This window comes from Sciurus carolinensis, chromosome 11 (assembly GCF_902686445.1).
Source record: "Sciurus carolinensis chromosome 11, mSciCar1.2, whole genome shotgun sequence".
NCBI classification, from domain to species: Eukaryota; Metazoa; Chordata; class Mammalia; order Rodentia; family Sciuridae; genus Sciurus; species Sciurus carolinensis.
Window position 1 is genome coordinate 16288615 of NC_062223.1, and position 22094 is coordinate 16310708.

The following is a 22094-nucleotide window of genomic DNA, read 5'->3' on the forward strand; positions in this document are numbered from 1 at the left end:
TTTCCTCCTCATGGAATATTTTGCTCAGAATGTTCTGTAGTGCAGACTTTCTATCTGTAAATTCTTTTAACTTTTATTTATCATAGAATATTTTTATTTCATCATGAAATCTGAAGGTTAGCTTTGCTGGATATAAGATTCTTGGTTGGCATCCATTTTCTTTCAGAATGTGGTATATATTGTCCAGGATCTTCCAGTTTTTAGGGTCTGAGTTGAGAAATCTGCCAATATCTGAATCGTGGCCTTTAAAATTCTATTCTTATTATGTATGCTGGACATTTTCATTATAATGTGACTTGGTGTGAGTCTGTTGTAATTTTGTATATTTGGTGTCCTGTAAGTCTCTTGTATTTGGTTTTCCTTTTCATTCTTCAGAGTTTGGAAATTTTCAGACATTATTTCATTGAATAGATTCTTCATTTGTATCTCTGTCCCTTCCTCAATCCTGATAATTCTTAAATTTGGTCATTTCATGTTATCCTATAATTCTTGGAGAGCTCTGTTCATGATTTCTTACCATCTTCTCTGTGTGGTCAACTTAATTTTTAAGATTAAATATTTTCTCTTCATTGTCTGAGGTTCTGTCTTCCAAGTGATCTAGTCTGTTGGTGATGCTTTCTATTGAGTTTTTAATTTGGTTTATTTTTTCTTTCGTTTCAAAATTTTCTGTTTTTTTTTTCAGAATCTATTTCTTTGTTGAAATAATTTTTTGCTTCCTGCATTTGCTCTTTTAACTCTTTATTGAAATGATCTTTTGTTGCCTGTATTTGCTCTCTTATGTTGCTGCATTTGCTCTCTTATGTCATCCTTTACTTTGTAGATCATTTTAATTATGTATATTCTGAACTCCTTTTCTGACATTTCTTCTACTGTGCTATGAATGGATTCTATGAATATACATCTTGGTTTGTTTGGGCACTTTCTTCCAGTGTTTTTTCATGTTGTTTGTGTGTCTTCCCCTCTGAGGTATCACAATTTCCATCCTACAGATTTATAGTTATATTTACAGCACCCAATGCAAATAATATGCAACCTTAAACTAAATAGCCCCAATTAAGATGCTAATAGTTTTTCACAATAGATATAGATGATGTGTTCGATTATTATCTACAGCATAAGCATTCGTTTTGCTATAAGGTCTACAATTTCTAATGGTGAACAGAGAGAATGATGGGGTATAGGATGTGATGTTCGTAAGGCAGGAGGTGAGAAGATAGAGGTGTTAGATCATAGGAAGCGTGAAAGTGAAATCAAAGTCGTTGGTCATTAGCAGGAGAAAGATAGAAAGAGACTCCAAGGAAACAGATAAATAAGAGGAAAATTGAGAAAGCAAATTAAAAAAAAAGAGGAAAGAAAAAGCATATAAAAAATAAAGGGATCTACAACCAAACTGTAATACACTATTCAAACCTCCCAGTCCTCTGGAGCCTGATGCATGAAAAAGTACTTGATTTAAAAAATGTTGGGGATATGTGGGCAGCAACAACAACCAAAAAAAAAAAAAAAAAAAAAAAGACAGAGAGAAAAGAGAAAAATATAGGGAAAAAAGGATCTTGAAAGAAAATTGAAGAGTTGTTTCTGTTGGAGTTCAGGATCTTCTCTGCCTCCCTTCTTCTGACAGGTGGTAGCTCCACCCTAGGATGATGATAGTTCCTAAGGCAGGAGGACTAGACTTGGAGGCGGGACTCCTGGAGGCAGGGTATAGCAGTTGCCAGTCCCTCTGGAAAACTACACCCCAGGATTTTCCTTTGGGGTCCACTTATGTGACTCAGGAGCCTGGTCTTAGCTCCTTCCCTCACTTGTGGATCCTACAGTCCTTGACCTTAATTTAGTCTCTAATTTGTGTCTCTCCTGCCTTGGCCCTTTCGACTTCCCAGTCAGGATCCTCTCTCCCCGGAGGTCCTGGGGGCTGAGCGCTGGACTCTGTGCACCTGTCAAGGAAAGCTGTTCTGATTGGGCAGATCAGGACCAGGCGTTGAGAACTGTGGGCCAGCTGTGCAGCTGCAAGTGCTGGACCATGTTGGTGGCTAGGGGGTTGCTGGGAGACTGGGGATTGAGGAGCCAGAAGGCCCTGTTGATTGCCAAGCCCGTGGGACCAGGTAGTGAGTGGATGCTGTGCTGGGGAGGAAGTCATGGACCAGGCTGATGTCAGGTCCCAGCAAGTGGTGCCCGAGTTGTCTCTGGGATCTGGGTGGGTACCAGGCTGGTGGGCGGGGTGAGCTGGGATCATGATACTCTCACACACTCTTCCAACTTACCCAGGTGCTCTCCTGCCTCTGCAGCAGGATGGTGGCTATGAGCACACCTACCAGGGATACCTCAGATGTAACCAAACCTGCAGGGACCTTGGCGATGTTCTTTCAGGCCCTGGCTATTATCCTTAGATGAAAGTAGTCATGTCCTTAGTTGGTGGTGGCATAGCAGCTAGCCTATAAGTCCCTTGATATTGGGCTGCTAGCCTCCAGCCTGTGTCCCAAGATGGAGGCTATGCCAACTAACAATGGCAGTGGCAGCAGCAAAGGTAACCCAAGATGGCAGCAGAGCTGTCCCAAGATGGAGGCGACCACTTTCAGAGAAGTGGCAGCAAGGGTGGGCCATGCAGTGGCGATGGGCAACCTGCTCAGAGATGCAACATTGTGGTGGACAGTGCTGTGGCAGGTGGCTATCTTCAGGTCCTGTCTGGTGCCCCAAGGTGGGAGACTGCCACGTGGAGGGGAGTTATGGAGGCTGCTGCAGTGATCCAAGATGGAGGCTGCCATGCATTGGTAGATGGGTGGTGGAATCCTGAGCATAACACACTTTGGTTAGTTTATTTCCTCTGTACTTTCCCTTTCGCTAGCCACCTCCCTTTTGCTGGTGTCCTTCTATTTGACTATCTTCATTTAAAAAAAATTATACTTTTATGTTTAAAACAATTTTTTTTGTGTGTTCTCTTTAGTTACCCATGACAATAGGATCCATTTTGAATATAATTGTAGAAGCATGGAATGTATCTTATCCTCATTAGAATCCCATCCTTATGGATATACACAATGGTGGGATTCATTATGGTGTATTCATATATGTACATAAGGAAATTCTGTCAGATTTGTTCACTTGTCTTTCTTTTTCTTATTCCCGCTCCTTTCCCTTTATCCCCCTTTGTCTAATCTACTGAATTTCTATTCTTCCACTCCCCACCTTATTTTGTGGTAATATCCACACATCAGCAAAAACATTTGACGTTTGGTATTTTGGTATTGGCTTATTTCACTTAGTATGATAGTCTCCAGATCCATCAAAAAGCTGAATAATACTCTACCTTTGTTTTTCATTCATTCATCTGTTGAAGGGCACCTAGCTTGTCTCCATAGCTTAGCTATTGTGAATTGAGCTGATATAAACATTGATGTGGCTGTGTCACTGTAAACTCCTGATTTTAAATCCTTTGTATATATGCTGATGAGTGGAATAACTTGATCAAATGTTGATTCCATTCCTAGGTTTTTGAGGAATCTCTATAATGCTTTCCAGAGTGGTTGCAGCAATTTGCAGTCTCACCAGTAATGTATAAGTGGATCTTTTACCCCACATCCTCATGAATATTTATTGTTGCTTGTGTTCTTTTTTATATTTTAAAATTTTTTTACAGATTGCATTTTGATTCATTGTACATAAATGGGGTACATCATTTCATTGCTATGATGGTGCATGATGTAGATTCATACCATTTGTGTATCTTGATAATTGCCATTCTGACTGGAGTGAGATAAAATCCCAGTGTAATTTCAATTTTCTTTTCTCTAATTGCTAGAGATGTTGAACATTTTTTCATATATTTGTTGACCATTCATGCTTCTTTGTTTGAGAAATATCTGTTCAATTTCTTAGCTCATTTATTGATTAGGTTATTTGTTTTATTGGTGTTAGGTTTTTGAGTTCTTTATGTATCTTGGAAATTAACACCCTATCTGAGGTGCAAGTGGTAAAGATATTCTCCCATTCTGCACACTTTCTCTTCACACTCTTGATTGCTTCCTTTGCTGTGAAGAAGCTTTGTTTGATACCATCCCATTTATTGATTTTTGATTTTACTTCTTGCTCTTGAGGAATCTTGTTAAGGAAGTCAGTTCCTGAGCCTATGTGTTGGAGTGTTGGGCCTACATTTTCTACTAGTATTTTCAGTGTTTCTGGTCTAATTCCTAAGTCTTTGATCCAGTTTAAGTTTTGTGCAGGGTGAGAGATAAGGGTTTGTTTTCATTCCACTGTGTGTGGATTTCCGGTTTGCCCAGCACCATTTGTTGAAGAGGATATCTTTTCTCCAATGTATGTTTTTGATGTCTTTGTCTAGTAGGAGGTAACTATATGTATGTAGGTTTCACACTTATTCTTGCTATCCTGTGTTTTAGTCAGCTTTTTCATTGCTGAGACCAAAAGATCTGAAAAGAACCATCAGAGGAGGAAAAAGTTTATTTCGGCTCATAGTTTCAGAGGTTTTAGTCCATAGCCAACTCCATAGCTATGGACCTAAGGGAGGTAGACTATAGTAGTGGAAGGGTGTGGTGGAGGAAACAGCTCAGGACATGGAATCAGGAAACAGAGTTCTGCTCACGAGAGACAAAATAAAAAATTCAGTGGCATTCACCTGTGTAGTTACTATCATAGTCAATCAGTATAAAGTGAATTAATCATCCACTCATTAGGTTAAAGTTCTCATAACCCCATAATTTCACCTCCAAAAATTTATGCATTGTCTAACATGTTGAGCTTTTGGGGGACCCCTCATATCTAGACCATAGCAAGCCACAATTAAAAATATTATGAGGTTAATGATATAGTACTAAATATGATGATCTAAAGTTAACACACCTAATGCTTCACAATAATGGGGTGAGAAGGGAAGAATATATATGTACACACACAACACATATGGAGAGGTTTCAGATATACACATGTTCATAGCAAAAGGTGCAGGATAATTACAATCTTCATTTCTTTGACTGGCCATGTGCCTATTATTGGTATTCATAAATATTATAATTCAACTACCCATTCTGTTATATCCTTGTCTTCAGAAACCGCTTCTGCTGGTCATGATTCTTTACTTGGTGGGTTGAACTAAGTTCTTATTCCTGAGGATCTGAAATGCTAATACTTCTTCATAGTAAAGTTGCTGTAGTCTTCAATTGAACTAAAATCACCAGGAATGATCATGGTTTATTGAACCCATAGGGGATTTCTTGTGTTCCACACATTCTCTTTCCTCCCTCCCTTATGAAATAGTAGTCTAGTGTCTGCTGTATAGTCAGGATACATCATGCTAGAACTGTAAATCTTTTCTTTAGTGGCTGATTCAGAGATAAGTTGAGCCCAAAGAAGTCAAGCAGAAAACTTAACTTCAAATTCAATGGGATCCTTGTTGTATCTCCTTCTAAAACATCCTTACAGCCATTGATGTTGCATGACTTTTCACCCTTTGATTCTTGGAACCACAAGTAATAGAAATTAAAGAAAAAGAGCCATATATTGGATGATGATTTAGAGCGTATAAAGTCTCCTTAAAAACCCTGCCCTAGCACAAAGTATTGCACCAGTTGGAATTAAAACTGACTTCAAAAGGCCATTCCACCATTGTTTTCAGCGAACTGCATCAGGATGTTGGGAAGTGATGATGATAGAGTGGTAAATTCCATGAGCCTGAACCCATTGCCACGCTCCTTTTCTGTTAAGTGAGTTTTTGGTTAAGCCGCACAGTGTGCAATAGGTGAAGTACTATTCCATGGAAGGTAAGTATGATAGAAGCATTATGTTCAGGGAAGTCAAACCTCTATCCATAGTAATGTCTTTTTTAGTAAGAAAAAAATGCCACCCTTCCATCATGGCAATGACTGAATATAATTAATGCCACCTGATAACTGACTGGTTATCCCTAGGTACAGTGCCATATCAGGAACACAGAGCTAATTTCTGTGTTGACTATGGTCATTTATTCAAAAGTCTATGGAACAATAGCAGCGGTGGATGAGGAATGATTAATTTACATCCACAGAATGAATTACCCTTTCCACTTGAATATTCATGTCCCTTACCCTATAGCTTACCCTTTTTTAGGCATTGACATTGTAACCAGTATGTTCAACATTCAGTTATATACACACTATTCTTCCCATGATTTCTTTCTTACCTATTCTACCCAGGATTTCTTTCTTACCAGTTTTTCAATTATATTATCATATATCTGTCCATTTCTTCTCCCTGGAAAAATGAACAAGGTGTGCTGCCCAAACTTCTTCCCACCAAGTAGATGTTTCTTAACTATGGCTCACCAGGGCTGTCCCCAAATAGACTTAAGTGTTATAGTTGTACACTTAAGGGTGATACCTGCATATCATATAGATCCAATCACAAAGCAGACCCAAATCTTCTTTTTTGGCGAATTCATTGCAGTGAATTCCTTATGAGGAAAAGGATTAGCTGGTGAGAGATGGCATTATAGCAGGAATGGTGTCCATGACAATTTTGTATTCAGAACCTGCCTGCTTTCTTCTTAGTTATGTATATACTTCATGTATATACCTCTTGTGGTTTGGATATGTGGTGTCTCCCCGAAACTCATTTATGAGACAAAGAAAAGACATTCAGAGGTGAAATGATTAGTTCATGACCTAATTAGTGGCTTAATGCACTGATACACTGATACATTGATACAGATTAACTGTAGGAAGTTAGGGTATGGCTGGAGGAGGTAGGTTACTCGAGGCATGCCTTTGGTGTTTATATTTTTTTCCAGATGAGCAGAGATCTTTCCCCTCCTCCCCCTCCTACTCCCACTCCCACTCCCACTCCCACTCCCACTCCTCCTCCTCCTCCTCCTCCTCCTCCTCCTCCTCCTCCTCCTCCTCCTCCTCTTCTTCTTCTTCTTCTTCTTCTTCTTCTTCTTCTTCTTCTTCTTCTTCTTCTTTCTCCTCCTCCTCCTCTCTCCTCCTCCTCCTCTCTCCTCCTCCTCCTCTCTCCTCCTCCTCTCCTCTTCTCTTCTCTTCTCTTCTCTTCTCTTCTCTTCTCTTCTCTTCTCTTCTCTTCTCTTCTTCTCTCTCTCTCTCTCTCTCCCCTTCTGGATTTCCATGTCCTGAGCCACATTCCTCCATCATCCCCTTCAGCCATGATGTTCTACCTCATTTTGAGTTCAGAGCTATGGAGTCAGTTGATCATGGAATACCTCTGGAACCATGAGCCAAAAATAAACTTTTTCTCCTCTGTGTTGTTCTTGTCATGTATTTTGGTCCAAAAACACAAAGTTGACTAAAGCAATGTCACATTCATTTGATAATGGAGGCCTGTTGTTCAAGCCTCATTTTAGCACTTGGCAAGTCAGACACCTGGCTTATGTTAAGCAGCTCAGGTCACCTGGTACCTTGAGACCTGTGGTGAACCATTTGGTCTCAACAGAAGCCTAGTAGCAGATCAAATTCTGTTTGTCAAGAGGAGAGTACCTCCCCACAAAGAATCATAGAACTTTCCTCCAAAATCTTAGGACCCTGAACTAAAGTTCACATACAGAGACTAAAGGCTCCAAACAGCATCCCTATCTGTCATTAGCAATCAAGGTCCATTGGATTTAAAAAAAATTTTTTTAGTTGTAGATGGACACTATACCTTTATTTACGTGGTGCTGAGGATTGAACCCAATGCCCCACACATGCGAGGCAAGTGCTTTATCACTGAGCTACAACCCAACGCCCTCCATTGGATCTTTTGGGAGATATGGCCCATGTATCAACACACAGGAACTATTGGAAAGAATTCTCTTGTTCCAGTCTCCACTCAAAACTAGGAGCTTTTCAGATCACTAGGTATATGGGCATGAATAACACACACAAAGAAAGAACAGAGTGCCTTTAAGTTCCAAAGAGGACCACTGGATAATATGCTTCTTTTTTTGTTGAAAGATGGACTGGATGTAGCATTTTATTCTTTACTTTATTAGAAGGAATATTTAAACATGTTCTACATTACTGAACTTCTACATATTCACTGAGGTAGAAGATAAACACATTTTTCCTGCATTTATTTTTCATATCTCTGTATTGAAGTACCTTACTAATAATACTAGAGTATTTGTTACTTCTTACCTATTAGGTTCAATCACCATCATGTCATCAATGTAATAAACAGGCCAGTGTGATATCCTGTAGATGGAAAGGTGATCAAGTTCCCTTGAGGATTGATTTACCACATGGGCCTGAGGAGATGATGGGGTAGGACCTGAAAGTAAATTTCTTGTCTTGCCAGTTGAAAGCAAATAACTTCTGGTGGTCTTCACTACAAGGATGATACAAATGTTTTCTCACAGATCAAAAGAGTTTTATCCCAAATAGCAAGGACACGTTAATTGCTCAAACTGTAAAAGTGCTTCTGTCAATGTAGTTGCTGTTCGAGTCCACACCTGATTTAACTTTCCATAATTCACTTTTATTCCAAAGCTTCCTCTATTTTCTCCACAGATTGAATAGCTGTTAATGGCTAAGTTGGATGACATACCACAAACACATCTTTAGATTCCTAAATGGTTTCACCAATCTCAGAAATTCCTCCAGAAATATGCTTTTAGTTTAGTCATTGATTTTAGTTTACTATTTCCTAGGAAAAATCATTTCTATATTGGTTTCTCCTTTGCATTTCCTACCGTAATTGCCATCACTCTTCACACCAGGGAAACGATGTGTGGTTTATTCCAGCTGCTGAGTATGACTACTCCTATTGTACATTTGGAATTATAGAAATAACCACAGAATGGGTTTGGTGACTCAAGTGGTCCATTATGAAATTGACTTGACCTTAAATTCCCATGGTAACCTAACCTCCATAAGGCCCTCTTCTTATTGGTGTGCTACGGGGATGTTTGGGGGCTTCTAAAATTAGGGGTAGTTAAGAAACATTGTTGAATAGTCACTAAAAAGTTCTGGTTATTTTCTTTACAGATTAAAAGTTACCCTAATTAAAAAAATCTTTGAAAACTTTAGACAAGACTAGGACAACATTTAACAGCCTAATTTTAGACTGTGTATTTGGGCCCTTGATCTATAAACTTCCTCAAGTATGGAAATTGACTCACAAGTTGTGACTGTCTGGTGTTAAGATTCAGGCTGATTTTGTTCACTCGATCTAGACATTCTGTTTATGCACAATCAATAAGAATTTAGTAGGCTTAATTTCTATTTTACTTCCAGGAATAGCTTGATCATCCTGCAAATACCATTGAGAATGCAGAACACATCTCTTCTTACTTCCGATTCGAATCTGCTATTTGTATTATATACAGTAATCACACCCACATTGGTTTTGCCAGCTGAGTGCTGACAGTTGGCCCCTGCCGTGTTGGGGCACAATCGCTCTGATTACCTTAAAGTTTCTCAGTTCAGTGGCCTCATTTCTTATTTTAAGATCTGGTTTACAGGTGAGCATGATCACAGAGCTTTTCAATAATGCTTGGTTTCCTTATCACAAGTATTTCTTCTCCCAGCTGTGGTAAAAGGCATACTTCTCACCCATCTCACCATGGTTAATCAGGCTCAAAATAATGAATCCATTCCACCATTCCAATGTTCCTACGACTTTGAATACTATCTTCTACAGTAAGCTAATATGTGTCCAGGATTTCACATTGTTGCTATCTTTTGCTGCCTTTCAGCAAGCCAACCAACCGACCGAATTGTTTAAGCCTTTCCTAACTCCCTGAAATAAAACACTTAATGGAGAATCTCTGCTTTTTGGGCAGAGCAGTATTCTGAGGTGAAAAGTGATTGATTGTGAAGGCTTGGATTTCATCAATGGGTCAATTCATTGATGAGTTCGTAGCTGAATGGGCTACTAGCAGCTGGAGGAGTCCATTTGGAGGATGTAGGTCACAGAGGGCAGGAAGGGGATATTTTCTCCTGGGCCTCAGTCGCTCTCATTTATTTCTCTCTCCCTCTCTTTCCCTGCCTTCTGGATGCCATGAAGTGAACAACTTTCCTCCACCTTGGCCTTACAATGCCATTTACAAACCTAAATGTAATCTCTGAAACTATGAAATGACTACAAGAGACCATAGAGGAAATGCTTCACAACACTGGAAAGGGGAAAGATTTTGGTGTGGAGCAAAAGCAAACAAAAGAGCAAACAAAAGCAAAGTAGATGAATGGAATCGTATCACACTAAAAAGCATCTGAAGGGAAAAAGAAATAAACAATAAGCATTAAGAAAAAACATACGGAATGGGAAAAATATTTGAAGACTATATATCTGAATAGGGGTTTTTATGCAGGGGTTTATCATGGTGCCTAAACTATATGTAAATTTTTTAGGTTGGAACTAAATTTAAAGACAAAATAACCAACTTGATCCCTACAGGCAGGTTAATTGTTTCTCAGGAAAGCAGGATGAGGAACTGTAGACTGTCTCATGGGGAAAATCTCCAGTGCTCTCCAAGTCTGTGAAATACTCCTCAGTTCTCCATGCATGAGTCTCTGAAATCCCAGAACTCAACAGCACCTTGTTTCAGAGACACCTGCATGCCTTGCCCCATTGGTCACCGCTTATTCATCTGAAGGATCATCATTGATAGTAGACACAAGATTTCTTTTGGTCTAAGGATTTGCTATGATCCCTCAGGTGTGACCAGGGAAAACACTCAAAGATAACAGGAGCTATGATTAATCTTTAAATAATAATCACTGTGTGAGATATTTATAAACCTGGTTTAGCTCTTATTTATAGACACTAGCTGTAAAGTATAGAGGAGAAGTAATCTTATATCCATCTTACATAGGAGGAGGTAAGGAACTATTGTTAGGAAACAGAAAGAATTCATGATTATTGCTAATTATCTTTTAAAATTTTTATTAGTGAATTATAGTTATACATATTGGGATTCATTTTGGCATAATTGTACAAGCAAGGAAAATATATATATATATTCAGTTCCTAGTACTTCCCCTTTCCCTCCCCTCCACCCTCCCTGTATGCCCTTTCCTCCTCTATACTGATCTTCCCTCTATTTATTTATATATTTTAAAATCAGAGCATAATAGATATCCATAGGAGTGGAATGCACAGTGGCATTTTCCATGTGTCCACAGCATAGTTTAGGCTGCTTCATCTCACGGCTCCTCCTTTACTTCTCTCTCCTCATTTTTTCCTGCCATAGGAAATTTGGAAGCTTTGATCACTTCTGGAAAGAGACTTCCTGTGATAGCACTTGTGAAATTTTCCATTGCTGATTTTACAATTTCAAACCCACTACTCTGGACTGTCTGTTCTTTCACTTCCAGCAAATAGGTAAGCTCTACATTCCCTAAAACATTCCAGTGAGAAGGGTAAGCCATGCAACAGCTTGCTATGAATTATTTGAAATCAGAAAGAAATATTCTCAGAATGTTTCCAAAACACTATGGTGAATCTATGCATAAATGTTTATCATGGGGACTTTAGTGATTCATAGAACAAAACTTGCTTCTTTTTTCCAAAGTATGAACAAAAATAAAACATGATGCTTTGATTGATTAGTGAGTTTACCTTGTTCATTTTGAGATTGATTAATGACTTTATCTTGTTCTCATAGAAGGTTAAAAAAACCCACAAAGGCCCAGAATAGTGAATTGATCATTCTTTATAAAAGGATACTAAAGGTATTAACATGCTATGAACTCCATTTAACCCTTTCATCACTATCTCATTCTTATTATAAGGAGATGACTTTAACCCATGAATCTGCTTTCTCTTGCTACCTATTTGTACAGCGTTACTTACATCCTCAAGTTTCCTGATTAATAAAATAATAACAGAACCTGCCTCATACATGCAGACACATTTCACACTTGTATGTAAATCCGTTGTCATTTGTTGTAGAACTTAGTGTATGCTAAAAGTGATCAAAAGTGTGTTAGAACTGGCAATCCTGATGTCTTCATGGGGCAGGCTTCTAAATGAAGTTGCCAAATGTTTAGGAGACAGATAGTAGGGAATAAGAGTTTTGGATGGATCTTTTTTCAAGGGCTAAATTTTAAAAATGAAATTGAATACAGTTTCTATGCAAGAAAAGATTCAAATAAAATATTTTACCATGTGAATCTTGCCAATAAATCATGTCTGTGAGCTTAAGGGAGCTCATAAACTGAGGCTTGGGTCTCAGAGACCCTGGGTCTTTGTGATTTTGTTATGGGATGACAAATAATAGAGAAAAAAAAGAATTTTAATTAGAATGGATTCTTGCAACTAAACTAAAATCATTAAAATCCATATTTTAGTTTAATTGCAAGAATCCAGATTTTAATAAATTTTCCCATATGGAATTGTAGGAACAGTAATCATGTGTTTGGAGTAATAACAGACTAAGAAACACTGGGCAGAAAATCTCAATGGCCATAGTAGGATAAAGGAAAATTGGAATAAAAGCTTAGACTTCAGACTCATCCAGGACTGATGGCCTGTGTGTCAGCCTGCAGCCTGATTAAAATAAAAATAACATGAGCCATATTCCTTCCAATAATACTAATGTGGTAGCTAGCACTCCTCAGGTTGTGCTTAACACCCTGCATCTTGTTGCCCTTTATGCATCACCTTATTTAACTCTCACAAGGAACTAAAAGTCAGTCTCGTTGCTGTCTTCAATTTGTAGATGGGAATTTGATGTTCAGAGGAGGTGGGTTAGGACCTGCTGGGTTGTAAACAGTGAGTCTCTCCCAGGAACCGAGGCTCACGTCTGCCGTCTGATGACAGGTCTGTATTCAGAACCGCTGCCTCTGCAGGCCAGGCACGCTCCCTCCACCTGGGGGATTCCCTCTCAGCTCTCATGTATAGAGATGTTGTGTTGGGTCAGGAATGAACCTCAACTTCAACCAAATCAGAATTTCTGATTTTAGCTGCATTTCAGCCAGCACCTGCAGGTGAGGCGCTGACAACAAGCAGGAAGGTGTCGGAGGAGGCTGATGTGCAATTCAGAACCTGATTCATTCAGGACCATTCTGTGGTTGAACCAATTTTCAGTCACTGAAGAATTTTCCTTCACTCTTATGGATTTTTGTTGGTGTCCCTCCACTGGGAAGCAAACATGGAGGAGAAGATGAATTTTTCACCTCATGTATCACTTTCGTAGTTCACTGACGAAACTCAAACATTGAAGTTGAACCAAGCAGACCAGGGGTGTTGCAAATTCAGAAAAATCAGTTGGATTTAAATTCTGCTTAGACCATTACACATAGGATCCACTTATGATGGTTACAGGTTGGTCTGGGTCCAGAGCAGAGATGAGCAAATAATACTTGTGTGAATAAGAGGAAATTTCTCGACTTTGTGGGCTTCATAGTTCCGATGAGTTTAACCATCAACCAAACTCAAACTATTGATGAGAGGAGATGATGAGGAGACATAACATGCCTCCAGCAGTTCTTGGCAGGTGATCCACAAAAATGGTTTACTCCAACTGTGCTCAGGAGAAGAGCAGCAGCAGACAGAGACACTCAGACAAGTTCTTTCGGTCAAGTATTAAATTGTGAATGGGTCAGTTAACAAATGTATAAAATAGTAAATTAGGGTAACCTATTCATTACGATTTCTCAGATTCAACAGCACGTAACCCTGTATATAACTGACACATCAAATTACAAGTCCATTCATTTTCTGAAGAATCTTGAAGTATGAGTTGTTGCTACAAAGAAATAATATATCTTAGACTTTCTGATTCATTTCAATTTTTTTTTAACATTTTATTCCCTTTCTTTTCAGGGTTGTAAACCATATAGAGATTGCAAGGTGACACTGATGGAGAACAGGACAGAAGTGACAGAGTTCATCCTGCTGGGACTGACCAGTGACCCAGGTCTGCAGCTTCCCCTCTTTCTGACGTTCTTGCTCATCTACATCATCACTCTGGTTGGGAACCTGGGGATGGTCCTGTTGATCCTCTTGGACTCCCGTCTCCACACTCCCATGTACTTCTTCCTTGGCAACCTGTCTCTGGTGGACTTGTGTTACTCCTCAGCTGTCACTCCCACAGTCATGGCTGGGCTTCTTCCTGGAGATGAGGTCATCTCCTACAATGCTTGTGTTGCTCAGATGTTCTTCTTTACAGGTTTTGCTACTGTGGAAAACTACCTCCTGGCCTCAATGGCCTATGATCGCTATGCTGCAGTGTGCAAGCCCCTGCACTACACCACCACCATGACAACCAGGGTGTGTGCATATCTCATCATAGGCTGCTATGTCTGTGGATTTGTGAGTGCCTCAGTCTACACTGGGAACACGTTCCTTCTATCTTTTTGTAATTCCAACGTGGTCCATCATTTCTTCTGTGATATTCCAGCAATTATGACTCTCTCTTGCTCTGATAGACAGGTAAATGAGCTGATTCTTTTTTATGTAGCCAGTTTCAATATCTTTGTTGCTCTTCTTGTTATTTTAATATCCTACGTATTGATTTTTATCACCATCCTAAAGGTGCGCTCAGGTGCAGGACATCGGAAGGCTATCTCCACCTGTGCCTCCCACTTCACTGCCATTTCTATTTTCTATGGTACGATTATCTTTATGTATTTACAGCCCAGATCCAGTCATTCCTTGGATACTGCCAAAATCACATCTGTATTCTATACTTTGGTCATTCCTATGTTGAACCCTATGGTCTACAGCCTACGGAACAAAGAGGTGAAGAACGCATTCACAAAGATTGTTTTGGAGGGAAGGCAGCCTGTAGGACTGTGACATTGCTTTTGAAGATCACATTCCTCTCATGTCTTCTCCATATACCGAGTTCCATTTTAGTAGACATAATGAAGTTACCCTTGGCTTCAGAAGACTGTAATTTATAAAAATGGAAGCAATGTATTCAGACTCTAATACCTGAATGAAAATATCTCTGATAACTTGTGGTCTGCTTGTCTAAAGTCTTATTGTATATTGATTATTGCCTCATGACCCATGCAAGTTTTTACCCCATGTCCATGCTAATAAATGCAGAGGAAGTGCATCTAGATAATCACAAACAGAAGGTGTGTACACATGTACATGTGTCTGGTAATTTTGTCGAAATTAAGGGTAATGTGGCTATTGGTGGTGGTCAATTTATTTAATTTTTCTCAATGAAGGGATATCTGGGTAGCCAGTAAAACATCTTTTTGTGTGTTTCTGTGAGGATATTTCAAAAGAGAGTCTTATTTTTGGCAGTATACTTAGTAGAGTAGTGTACTTCTCTCATCAATGTGAGTAGAAGGCTCATCTGAGCAGAACCAATTGCTAGGGGCAAACTCCCTCTCTCTTTCTCCCTCCTTTTTCTGGATCTGGGTTCCACCTCCTCTTGCTCTTGGATGTCAGAGCCACTTGCTCTCAGACCCTTGGTCCCCACATGTATACTAGTTGTGCCTCATCCCCTCTCTGTGGTTCCCAGCATGCAGATCCCAGAGCACGGCCTGTCTCAGTTTCCACAAGCACGGGGTCCCCAGTCAGGATAAAATTCCACTCACATGTATACTCAATTCCTTTTGGTTCTTTCCCTGGAGAACCCTAACTGCAAGACCAGTGTTTAATAAGCCTAAATCCACATTTAATCTTTGTAGTAGAATAAAAATTCATAGACAATATTTTAAAATTTCCTTCATTCCTAGTCCAAGCATACTAATGTAAGAAAAAAGAATGATATATTATTGAATGAAAGTATGTCTTCTTCATTACACATTTTAATGAGATACATAAATTGACATCTATGAATTCATATTTCTGTTTGAGTCATTCTATACAAATAAGATGTTTATGTTCAAATTTTCTAAGGGATAAAGTGTCCGATGTGCCAGAAAAATCAGGAAAATTGAAAACATTTTGATGTCGTCATTTTTTAACTCTAGTTTTCAGTGTATTTAAAAATTATCCTGAGAAGCTAATAATGCACTTGTCTATGATCCTTGAACTGCTAATGTCGGCCATTTTTCCTTTAGTTGAGTTATCCTCTTATCATTCCCCATTCTTTTTCTCACTGCTTTCTCACTGCTTTCCTTGCTATCTCTTCACAACTCCAAACGTGCTCAAGCCTCAGGGCCTTTGCACTTGCTGTTCTTCTTGTGAAATATTCTTTCTTCTTTCAAGTTTGCAGAAATGTTACCTTGACATAGAGTCCTTCCATGATCATTTTATAAAACAGTCACTTTCAGCTGACCACATAAGGTATACCCTCAACCTCTGTCCTTCTTCTTTGTCCTATCTAGTATGTAATTGCTTACTTGTTTCTTATCATTCTGATTTGGAATGCTAACTTCACAAAAGTGTTGATTTTTATGTTTTACTTACTATATGATCATCATTACCTGACTAGATGTCCTGTTTCATAGAAGATTCTAACAAACATTGTTTAATAAATGAGCTAAATAATTCTTCTTTAATGCAATCGTGTTATGTATATTGACCTTTGAAACATTGGTTTTGGTAAGTCTTGGCATGAGATAAAGCTAGAGAAACATGCAGTATATTTATGCAGACACAACTAATTTTTGCTTTTGCTGAACCTTTTTGTCAACATTCTCACTCAGTCCTCACACTCCTCATTTTCCTTCCACATTTTTTATTGGTGCTTTATAATTGTACATAATGGCAGAATTTGTTGTTACATATTCATACATAGTAGTGCCGTATAACAATCTAATTTGGTCAATCTCACTCCTCAGAACTTACTTCCTCCCTCTCCATCTCCCTCCCCTTGGATCATTTCCTCTACTGATCTCCTTTTGGCCTTATTTGTGGTCTGCCCCCACCTTTCTTTTCTTTTTTTCCTCACTAGCTTCCATATATGAGAGAAAACATACTATCCTGTAATTTTGACTTATTTTACTTAACATGATGATTTCTTGTTCCATCCATTTTCCTGCAAATGACATAGTTTCATTCTTCTTGATGGCTGAGTAAAGCTCTCTTGTGTTTATCTACCACATTTTCTTTTCTTTTTTTTTTTATGATTGAAGAAATGTAATAATCTTGGGTGTTTTGGACACCGCAGGGTAAACATAATGAACAGAAATGCATTGCATATCACAACTTGGAGGGGAGAAATTTGAATGCAATTGCCACAACAAAATGATAAAACTTTGAAGAGATGGATGTGCTAAAACCCTGCCTTGATCTCTACCCAATGGATACAAGAATCAGAACTACACATTATTCTTCATAAATATGTATAATATAGGTCATTTAAAACACAAATAAATGAGTGAACACTTTTGCAAAACAAAGCTCTACACTCTTGCTTGGCAACCAATGTCTTCTCAGGACTACGGAAAAAGAAGGAAAAACATTCTTGGTTATGGAGAATAATCCAAAGAGGCCTTTGGCTACAACCCACTCAACTGGGCATGTGGAGATGGGAATCAGAACTAATGGCCAGGATGAAGAGCAGGTTTCCCAGGATGGTGACCAGGTACGTGAACATGAACAGGCTGAAGATGAGGGGCTGCAGTGCTGGGTCATCTGTCAGTCCCACCTTTTCTTTAACCACTCAGCTGTTGATGGACACCTAGGCTGGTTCCGTAGTTTGGTCACACTCTGCACTTTAAGACAACAGGAATTTCTGAAAATCCCATTAGGGGGCAGATGATTTCAAACCATCTCATACTTTATTCCTTAGAATTTATATTTCATTAAATGGTAAACAACACTCAAGCTGTATTTAGGAAATCACAAAGAGTACTTTAAATATAATATTGAAATATTTTATATCTTGTTCCATTTTTAAATTATTTCATGCACATCAATATACAATTAACAAAAAATCCTACGTATCAATATGGAATATGGGCGATCCAAGATGGCGGCCTAGAGGGTGACTGCACCCCCAGTTGTTCCAGAACCCAGGAGTTAAGAAGGGGAGGCATTGAGAGAATCAGACTGAAATAGAGCCACGGGTGAGTCTGCCCACTGGGTAAAGCTCGGCCCGGGTTGCAGGCCCTGATAGAGGTGGCTTATCGGAGCCGGGCAGGGCAGCTAGAGTCTTCCACAGGAAGCCCTGCGCACTCCGGCGGCGGGCCGTGCCCACACAGCCAGCTTCTCCAGGTTCTCGGAGCAGGCCCCCTAGTGAGAGCCTTTCTGACCAGAATAAGCTCCAAGTCCTGGAGCCAGCGCGGCATACTCTGGCACCCAAGCAGCTTCAGGGACCAGGATAGGGCAGCCAGAGACTTCCCCAAGCAGCCTGGATCCCTGCGGTGGGAGGTGCCTTTTAAGGCTAGCTTCTCGGAGCAGACCACCCAGTGAGAGGCTTTCTACGTAGAGCCAGCCACAAGTCCCCGAACCAACAGAGAGCTTTGATCCACAAGCAGCCTCTGGGATCAGGGCAGGGCAGCCAGAGACCTCTTCAGGCGGCTCTGCCCATTCCGGCCGCAGGCTCTTTCCACGGAGCGATCCAAGATGGCGGCCTAGAGGGTGACTGCATCCCCAGTCGCTCCAGAACCCAGGAGTTAAGAAGGGGAGGCATTGAGAGACTCGGACTAAAATAGAGCCACGGGTGAGTCTGCCCACTGGGTAAAGCTTGGCCCGGGTGGCAGGCACAGATAGGGGTGGCTTATCAGAGCAGGGCAGGGCAGCTAGAGTCTTCCCCAGGTAGCCTTCCACACTCCGGCGGTGGGCTCCCCCCACACGGTCAGCTGCACGGTGCAGGCCCCCAGTGAGAGCCTTTCCGCACAGAGCCAGCTCCAAACCGTGGAACCAGTAGGGGGCTAGGGGCAGCTTTCTTCAGATGCACTGCATTATCAAATTTCTCCAAGACATCAGGCTACTGAAGGCTGGGAGGTGATACACTGTAAATCTACCGGGACACTATAAGCCAATAGAGGAAATCTGCAATATCTCAGGGTCCCACTGACAACTGACCAATATGAGAAAACAAGGGAAGAAAATGTCCCAAACAAACCTAGATACTGCATCAATAAAACCCAATGACAGCACAGCAGAAGAAATGTCAGAAAGGGAGTTCAGAATGTACGTAGAATGATCAGGGAAGCAAATGAGGAGATGAAAGAGCAAATGCAGGCATTGAAGGAGGAGATGAAAGAGCAAATGCAAGCATTAAATGATCACACCAATCAACAGTTAAAAGACCAAATATGGGAAGCAAGAGATCATTTCAATAAAGAGTTAGAGATACTGAAAAAAAAGCAAACTGAAATACTTGAAATGAAGGAAACAATAAACCAAATTAAAAACTCCATAGAGAGCATAACCAATAGGATAGAACACCTGGAAGACAGAACCTCAGACATTGAAGACAAATTATTTAATCTTGAAAACAAAGTTGGCCAAACAGAGAAGATGGTAAGAAATCATGAACAGAATCTTCAAGAATTATGGGATATCATGAAAAGGCCAAATTTGAGAATTATTGGGATTGAGGAAGGCTTAGAGAAACAAACCAAAGGAATGAACAATCTATTCAATGAAATAATAACAGAAAATTTCCCAAATCTGAAGAATGAAATGGAAAACCAAGTACAAGAGGCTTATAGAACTCCAAACATACAAAATTACAACAGACCCACACCAAGGCACATTATTATGAAAATACCTAACATACAAAATAAAGACAGAATTTTAAAGGCCGCGAGAGAAAAGAATCAAATTACATTCAGAGGGAAACCAATAAGAATAGCAGCAGATTTTTCAATCCAGACCCTAAAAGATAGAAGGGCCTGGAACAACATTTACCAAGCCCTGAAAGAAAATGGATGCCAACCAAGAATCTTATACCCAGCAAAACTTACCTTCAAATTTGACGATGAAATAAGATCATTCCATGATAAACAAAAGCTAAAGGAATTTACAAAAAGAAAGCCAGCATTACAGAACATTCTCAGCAAAATATTCCATGAGGAAGAGATAAAAAACAACGATGCAAATCAGCAATAGGAGGCGCTAGCCTAAAGGAATAGCCAAATAAAGGAGAAACCAAATCATGTCAAAAACAAATATGAGTCAATTGACTGGGAATACAAATCATATCACAATAATAACCCTGAATGTTAATGGCCTGAACTCATCAATCAAAGGACATAGACTGGCAATTTGGATTAAAAAGAGAAATCCAACAATATGCTGCCTGCAAGAGACTCATTTCATAGAAAGAGACACCCATAGACTAAAGGTGAAAGGATGGGGAAAAACATACCATGCCCACGGACACAGCAAAAAAGCTGGAGTATCCATCCTCATTTCAGATAATGTGGACTTCAAACCAAAACTAGTCAGAAGGGATAAAGAAGGACATTACATGCTGCTTAAGGGAGGCATAAATCAGCAAGACATAACAATCATAAATATCTATGCCCCGAACATTGGCTCATCCACGTACGTCAAACAAATCCTTCTCAATTCCAGAAATCAAATAGACCACAACACAATAATACTAGGCGATTTTAACACACCTCTCTCACCACTGGATAGATCGTCCAAAGAAAAATTGAATAAAGAAACTATAGATCTCAACAACACAATCAACAATTTAGACTTAACGGACATATATAGAATATACCATCCAACAAAGAACGAATACACTTTCTTCTCAGCAGCACATGGATCCTTCTCTAAAATAGACCATATTTTATGCCACAAAGCTACTGTTAGCAAATACAAGAAGATAGAGATACTATCTTGTACTCTATCAGATCATAATGGATTGAAATCAGAAATAAATGACAGAATAAAAAACAGAAACTTCTCCAATACCTGGAGATTAAATAATACACTATTATATGATGAATGGATAACAGAAGACATCAGGAGGGAAATAAAAAAATTCTTAGAAGTAAACGAGAACAAAGACACATCATATCAAAATCTCTGGGACACTATGAAAGCAGTACTTAGAGGAAGATTTATTTTATGGGGCGCATTCAAGAAAAGAAGTAGAAATCAACAAATAAACGACTTTCTTAGCTCAAAGTGCTAGAAAAAGAAGAGCAGACCAATACCAAAAGTAGTAGAAGTCAGGAAATAGTTAAAATCAGAGCCGAAATCAACGAAATCGAAACAAAAGAAACAATTGGAAAAATTAAGAAAATAAATAGTTGGTTCTTTGAAAAAATAAATAAAATTGATAAACCCTTAGCCACACTAACAAAGAGAAAGAGGGAGAAAACTCAAATTACTAAAATTCGGAATGAACAGGGAAACATCACAACAGACACGAGTGAAATACAAAACATAATTAGAAACTATTTCGAAAATCTATACTCCAACAAAACAGAAAACCTCGAAGACATCAACAAATTTCTAGAGACATATGAATTACCAAAAATGAAGGAGGAGAACATACACAACTTAAATAAACCAATTTCAAGCAATGAAATAGAAGAGGTCATCAAAAGCCTACCAACAAAGAAAAGTACAGGACCAGATGGGTTCTCAGCCGAGTTCTACAAATCCTTTAAAGAAGAGCTCATTCCAATACTCCTCAAACTATTCCATGAAATAGAAGAGGAGGGAACCCTCCCAAACTCGTTCTATGAAGCCAATATCACCCTGATACCTAAACCAGACAGAGACACATCGAGGAAAGAAAATTTCAGACCAATATCCTTAGTGAACATCGACGCAAAAATTCTCAACAAAATTTTAGCAAATCGCATACAAAAATATATTAAAAAGATAGTGCACCACGATCAAGTGGGTTTTATCCCAGGGATGCAAGGTTGGTTCAACATTTGGAAATCAATAAATGTCATTCACCATATCAACAGACTTAAAGTTAAGAATCACATGATTATTTCAATAGATGCAGAAAAAGCATTTGATAAAATACAGCATCTCTTCATGCTCAAAACACTAGAAAAAATTGGGGTAGTGGGAACATTCCTTAACATTATAAAGGCCATGGCTAATATCATTCTAAATGGTGAAAAACTGAAAGCGTTCCCCCTAAAAACTGGAACAAGGCAGGGATGCCGTCTTTCACCGCTTTCAACATCGTCCTTGAGACTCTAGCCAGAGCAATCAGACAAACCAAAGAAATTAAAGGGATAAGAATTGGAAAAGAAGAACTCAAACTATCCCTGTTCGCTGATGACATGATTATATATTTAGAGGAACCGGGAAATTCCACCAGAAAACTTTTAGAA

General features: G+C 39.3%; 1 protein-coding gene across 1 annotated transcript; it reads left to right on the plus strand.

Moving 5' to 3' along the window:
• The first annotated feature begins 13773 nt into the window (after positions 1-13773).
• On the plus strand, positions 13774-14715 carry LOC124958971 (olfactory receptor 5B3-like). The gene has a single exon (XM_047517593.1). The coding sequence runs from the start codon at positions 13777-13779 to the stop codon at positions 14713-14715; it is 939 nt and encodes a 312-aa protein (XP_047373549.1). The 5' UTR covers positions 13774-13776.
• Positions 14716-22094: the final 7379 nt, after the last annotated feature.

What these genes read in the sequence shown, in the direction of transcription:
- LOC124958971 (XM_047517593.1), top strand. Translation starts at nt 13,777, where the DNA reads ATGGAGAACAGGACAGAAGTGACAGAGTTCATCCTGCTGGGACTGACC.